The sequence below is a fragment of the Hippoglossus stenolepis genome, chromosome 5 (assembly GCF_022539355.2).
Source record: "Hippoglossus stenolepis isolate QCI-W04-F060 chromosome 5, HSTE1.2, whole genome shotgun sequence".
Classification (NCBI taxonomy): Eukaryota; Metazoa; Chordata; class Actinopteri; order Pleuronectiformes; family Pleuronectidae; genus Hippoglossus; species Hippoglossus stenolepis.
In genome coordinates, this window is record NC_061487.1 from 28,015,786 (window position 1) to 28,021,885 (window position 6,100).

At 45.7% G+C, this 6,100-nt stretch overlaps 1 protein-coding gene across 2 annotated transcripts in view; it reads left to right on the top strand.

Moving 5' to 3' along the window:
• Positions 1-4,958, top strand: part of amfra (autocrine motility factor receptor a) — a 9,328-nt gene extending 4,370 nt beyond the window's left edge. For both annotated transcript variants that reach the window (XM_035156924.2, XM_035156925.2), the window contains 10 exons: positions 1-68; positions 692-732; positions 824-956; positions 1,133-1,266; positions 1,873-1,983; positions 2,684-2,871; positions 3,082-3,185; positions 3,274-3,408; positions 3,530-3,774; positions 4,198-4,958. The exon at positions 1-68 is cut by the window's left edge and continues 70 nt beyond it. In XM_035156924.2, coding sequence (XP_035012815.2) covers positions 1-68; positions 692-732; positions 824-956; positions 1,133-1,266; positions 1,873-1,983; positions 2,684-2,871; positions 3,082-3,185; positions 3,274-3,408; positions 3,530-3,774; positions 4,198-4,330 — 1,292 coding nt within the window. In that variant the 3' untranslated portion in view covers positions 4,331-4,958. The remainder of the gene's footprint in view (positions 69-691; positions 733-823; positions 957-1,132; positions 1,267-1,872; positions 1,984-2,683; positions 2,872-3,081; positions 3,186-3,273; positions 3,409-3,529; positions 3,775-4,197) is intronic.
• The last annotated feature ends 1,142 nt before the right edge of the window (positions 4,959-6,100 follow it).

The following is a 6,100-nucleotide window of genomic DNA, read 5'->3' on the forward strand; positions in this document are numbered from 1 at the left end:
TGAGCTGCGGGGCTCTGGCCTCGCTGTGCGCTCGGGGCCGACACGCCGCTGGCTTCATGGCAGCGGAGGTGAAACACCGGGTTCTTCCTGTAAAACAATGGAAACAGTATAAACAAACAAAGTGAAGAAATACGGTTAAATAAGTTCGCAAAGAGGAGAAACCAAAGGCAGGAAAACAGGAATAAAGATAAAAGAATCAAATAAAAGAATACTCAAAGAGTTGAGGAAGATCAAATCTTTATATTTTAGATGCTTAACATTTAAAGCTTTCTAGTAATAAATCAGACTTTTCCCACTGGAAGAGAACAGACAGAAAAAGGGGAAACATTTCCACCTGCTCCAGGGTAATCATTTTATTATTTATATATTATTTATTTTATTCTATTTATTATAATATTACAATGAGGTTAATTCTTTAGTCATATCACAGTGTCCCGCAGCCGACTGATAAAGAGGTGCAGGCTGCTGTGAGATGTGCGAACCAGCAGATGTCACTGTGAGTTTGAATGTTTGAAGCCTGAATATGGTTTTTAAAACGCAGGTTAAATCCTGAAACCCAACATTCCCAGGCAGCGTCAGAGGTTTGCTTCTCAGACACCTGCAAAGTCTCTGTCTTTTTTATACTGTGGTGAAGGTTCAGTCGAGCAGATCTGTGAGACAACCTAACACCATCTTCTCTCTCGTGTTCCAGTGCATGTTGGTGACTGTCAGGACGGCACACGTCATGTTTCGGTGGGTGACATAAACACTCGAGTTCTGTTTCCTGTTTGTATTCCAGACACGTGGCTTCATGAGGGTCTGTTTGTCGCTTCTGTTCTTGCAGCTACTCAATCCACCTGTGGGACGTGAACCAGGAGGGCGGCTGGGAGAACAAGTCCTCCTACGTGTACTACACCGACCTGCTGATGGAGCTGCTCTTACTGGGCCTCGACCTGCTGCATCACATCCACATGCTGGTCAGTGGGTTCAAAACACAGGGCGACACATTATCACCACGATCAGCACAAAGAAACAACAGAATAATGAATGAAGTCGTGTTTCATTATCAAGTTTGTGAATTGAACATTTCCTCCATCATCCTTCTGTCTTGTTCTCATATGTAAAGTCCTTGTTGTTGTTTTGTCGCTCTCAGATCTTCAGTAACATCTGGTTGTCTATGGCGAGTCTGGTCATCTTCATGCAGCTCCGCTCCCTCGTTCAGGAGGTTCAGAAGAGAATCCGCCGCCACCACAACTACCTGCGGGTGCTGCGCAACATGGAGACCAGGTCAGTGTCGCTGGAATATAACAAAATCACAGTGTCGGGCCGTTAAGTCGTAAAGGTGCCCACTCGTGAGAGCTGAGATGGTTCATCACGTGTGGAGAGAAATGAGACCCATGCAGGGCTGGATCTCAGTAGGGCCAGAGGTGACGGACGTGAAACTGAAAGAACACAAACATCTCAGGATGAAGAAGAGGAGCCGTACACGTAGAAGACGAAGACGTCCACTTGGAAACACGAGGAGGTTCCAGATCTTTTGGTGATGAGGGCCGACGCCGGTGTGGATGAGCTGTAAACAACAACACTGATCTTTCCACAGCAGAGTTTATACGTCATGTCCGGCCCCCTGCTGCTCTACAGGCTCCGCCCCTGCTGCTCTACAGGCTCCGCCCCTCGCCTGGATGTTCCCCACATGTTCCTGTTGGTGTGAACAAGTCGGACCCGACAACCTGCTGCTGCTGCTTCACATGTGGAGACTCACATGTGAGAAACTCATGTCTGGAAACAGCCAGACACGGAACACCTGGGGTTGTAGTGAAATAACAGCAGAAGATGTTTGAGTGAACAAACAAGATCAATATTTCATTACCTGTCGTGTTTTCTACCTCTCAGGTTTCCTGTGGCGTCTGCAGACGAAGTGGCGGCCGGTAACGACGACTGCGCCATCTGCTGGGACGTAATGAGTTCAGCTCGGAAATTGCCCTGCGGCCACCTCTTCCACAGGTCAGTACAGGTTCTTATGTTTTTATTGTGAGGAGGAAGATGAGGATGAAGAAGTTTAGAGACGTTAACATAATATCACCGTATGATATTATTAGTCAACAAGACTTCACATCACGCAGACGCCCACGTTCTCTTCCTGATTGGTTCTCTTCAGTCACGTGACTCGACGACCAGCGGTGAACACAAAGCGTCGCTAACACTTCCTGTCAGTGACAGTTCCACCTCGTCGTCGCTGCTCTGACTCTTCACTGCTCCTCCTTCAGAGGAGTTTCTGTTACTAAGCAACCAGCTGCAGGAAACACAGACTACGTGAGACTTTAAAAGATGTGGAGAGTCGGTTGTTTGTTCATCAGCATCAATTCTTATTAAAAAATATCAGTGGACAAGAAGAATGGTGGTGTTGTACATGCTGAGTTTGCTGCTGCCTTCATGTGCTCTGGGAAACGTGGTAATTATAATTTGAAGCTACATTAGTTGGTTAACAGAGCTAAAAGCTACAGGGAAACATTATAATGATGGGATTGACTAATTAATATATAAAGACCATTAGGAAACATGATGAGTTTAAATGATGACAGAATAAATTCCAGCAGAGAATCATCCCAGCGCTGAGACACAGTCTATTAAAGGGGATTCTCTCTCCAACATGAGTCACTCACGCGTAGTGAAAGATAAATACTGATGGTTTGTGCGTCCTCAGCTCATGTCTGCGCTCGTGGCTGGAGCAGGACACATCGTGTCCAACATGTCGGATGTCCCTGGACATTGGCGAAGGAGGTGAAGTTCCTGTGGAGACCAGAGAGGCCGTCCCAGACAACATGGCTGCTGGAGCCGGAGGCGACACTCGGCCGCACCTCAACCAGCTCAACCACTTCTTTCACTTTGACGGTAAACTAAGGATGTTATATACGTGGTATCAAGGTCCCGCCCATACACAGGCACGGCCAATCAGGAGTCAGCTGTCAATCATGGGGTCTCCGCCTGTTTTATATCATCAAATAACTGATTCAAACCAAACTGATCAGAAACACTTGAACAAACAGTAAGAATGACCTGAAATGATCAATATTTTACGTTCATATCTTGTCTGGTTCCCAGGGTCTCGTATCGCCAGCTGGCTGCCCAGTTTCTCTGTGGAGGTCATGGCCACAACCAACTTTCTGGGCATCGCACCGACCACCCCGTCTCAGATCAACGCCATGGTCAGTGCTCAGAGGAGTGATCGTAGAGTTACAGCAGAGGATTGAGCTCAGGTGTCTCCTTCTCTCTCTCTCTCTCTCTCTCTCTCAGGGTCAGCAGATCCAGGAGATGTTCCCTCATGTTCCCGTCCAGCTCATCCTGCACGACCTGGAGATCACTGGATCACTGGAGGTCACCACGGACAATATCCTGGAGGGACGAGTCCAGGCCGCCGCCCTGCCGCTGGTCAGTTAGTCAGCTGCTTCAGAAACTAGAGCTGAGTATCAAATATCAATATGTACATGTTCTCTGTGGAAATTCGTATTTGATCAATGAAAAAACTAAAAAACAAGTCTGTGTACTTTAGGTTATGGAGCACCCGCTCATACAGGTGACTCCTCCCCCTGAAGACGACGGCGGAGGCAGCGGCGAGTCGGAGCAGGACGACGAGAGTGAGAGCCTGGAGGACGAGGAAGAAGAGGGTGAGGCTGCAGAGAGAGAGGAGGACGTGGAGGATGAGGAGAAGAAGGAGTTACGGTTTTGTCCGTCGGCCGAGGAGCGACAGCAGCTGCTGCTGCAGAGGAAGGAGGAGCTGCTGCAGCGAGCACGAAGGTCAGAGTTCACTGTCACAGGAGACAGAGGTTTACACATCTGAGATTCAAAGCAATTACTTCAACAATGAAGGAAAATATGATTATATCAACAGACAAAGAAGAAGAACCACAACTGCTCTTTAGTGGAGGAAAGTTGGTCACATCTGAGTCATTCAAAATCTTTAACTTTGAGTGTTAGACTTACACCCAAAAAACGACAGTTCTTGTGTTACTGAAACAATTTTCTTCTTTATTTTCATAATATTATAACTTGATTCTCATCATCTCTTTCTTATAAGAGGAGTATTGTATCTTCTCCCCTCGCCACTGAGTGGAGCTCACGCCTCCATCAGTCCCGTCAGTTCAGTCCAGACGCATCAAACCACACCCACTCACAGACATCAGTCCTCTGAACTCTGTGTCTGTCTGTTTTCATCAACAGGAAATATTCTGTACATCAGTCAAACGACTTTGTGACCAGGAACATCGGGTCCAACACAGGAAACACAGGCTCCTCGAGCTCCGACCCTGTGAACCTGCAACAGGCAGCAGCAACGTGTGACTTCAGCCAATGAGCAGAGCGGTTTCCTACCAGAGGTGATAAGAGATGCTGCCCCTGCTGGTCTGGGAGGGTCACATGTCTGTGTGTGGCCACAGATGACCTCCGCTAAAGCTAATGCTAAACAATGTGTTGACTTTTCTAAATGACGTGCTATCCAGTAAAAAGACAGATTTAGTGAGGAGACAGGAAGTGGTCAGGAAGTAGACAGGAAGTGGTCAGGATCACGATGGTGATTGGCTGATCAGGTTACATCAGCTTTACAGTAATCACACATTTACACATGTTTCCATCACAGTGTTCTCAGAGCTGCAGTATCTCATGATTTCATTTTGTTCATATATTTATGAATCAGAGAGTCTGGATATTGTTTTCTATTTGTTTAAATAAGTTCGTTCTAACCTTCCTCTAGTTCATTAGAACGTCTGCTGACAGGTTCCACAGTCTGTTGGAGTTCCTCAGCTCCCTGAACACCGTTCACCCAGAGCGGCTGTGTGATGTTCACTGATTGGTATTTATATAAGAAAAGAGAACTGATAAAACTGCAAATAAGTTATTTATCATCAAATATTTTTTACTAAATCATTTTATTTGTATATGTAAAATGTCGATCTTTCGTAAATAAATGAAAATGTTGTCAAACAGTTTGAGTACATGAGTTTGAATGATTAGAATGATTTAACTGCTCTAACAGAAGCTCAGCTGAACGAGTCCTTCAGGTTGAACTGGAGTCTCAAATAAATAATGCAAATTATAAACTAAGATAATTAATGTAAGTGTGGTTGTAAGTCCCGTCCTTCTCGTGTTACTCTGATAAATGAGAGTAAGAGCTGAACCGTTTGCTCAAGGACACTCGGGCAGTCCTCAGAGAGTCGGAGAAGAATCGCCTCCTTTAAACTCCAGGAGTCACATCAGGGGAAGACACATCAGACACATTTATGAGGTGGTTCTGATATATTGGATTATGAAGATATGTTTCATTAAGTCATTGAAATATTATATTACGGTGACGTGTGAGGAGACTTAATGAGAGTTCCTCCGAGACGAGCAGATAGTGATCTGTGAATCCCACACGGTCGGATTCTGACACTTTAATGTTATTACTGGAGCCCTGAAGTCCAATAAGGGGCCTCGGCTTCCTCTTTCATTTGCTTCATCCAACCAGACGCTGACACCAGGAGATAACAAACTTTAATGTCTGCCAGAAATAAAAAGAACTGAGCTCATTTTTTTTAACATTTTATTTCTCAACACAACTTTCAATTTATTCAAGAAGAGCTCATCAGTTGTTATCTCACTAAAGTAATATTATTTTCATTGTCAGTATAATGTGCTGACGGGCCACGCTGCTCTCTGAGGAGCTCAACCTATCAGAGCAGCAGCAGCAGCCTGGAGGCCGAGTCAACACAGGGTTACATCACGTCCTGCTGCTGCTGCTGCTGGGAAGCTTTCAACCATCAACCACCACGACCTCTGACCCCAAACTCACCGCCTAACAGGAGGAGCCGTCAAAGCTTCAGGGTAAAACAAAACAAGTCGTACAATGCAGATGAAACAGAAGTGAAAACACCACTAGGATTCATTTAGATTAACTTTTAGATCCTTTCAGCTGAATCGGACTCACTGGACCTTCAAGCTCAGGTGGGATCTCAGCTGACATCGTGGCAAGAAGCAGGATTGTCTTTCATTCCTCTACTTGTGCTCGGCCCTCATGTTCCTCCGGAGCTTTCCGATCATCAGTCGTCACGTTCAAAGATCAGAATGTGGAAAAAGACGACGGAGAAGC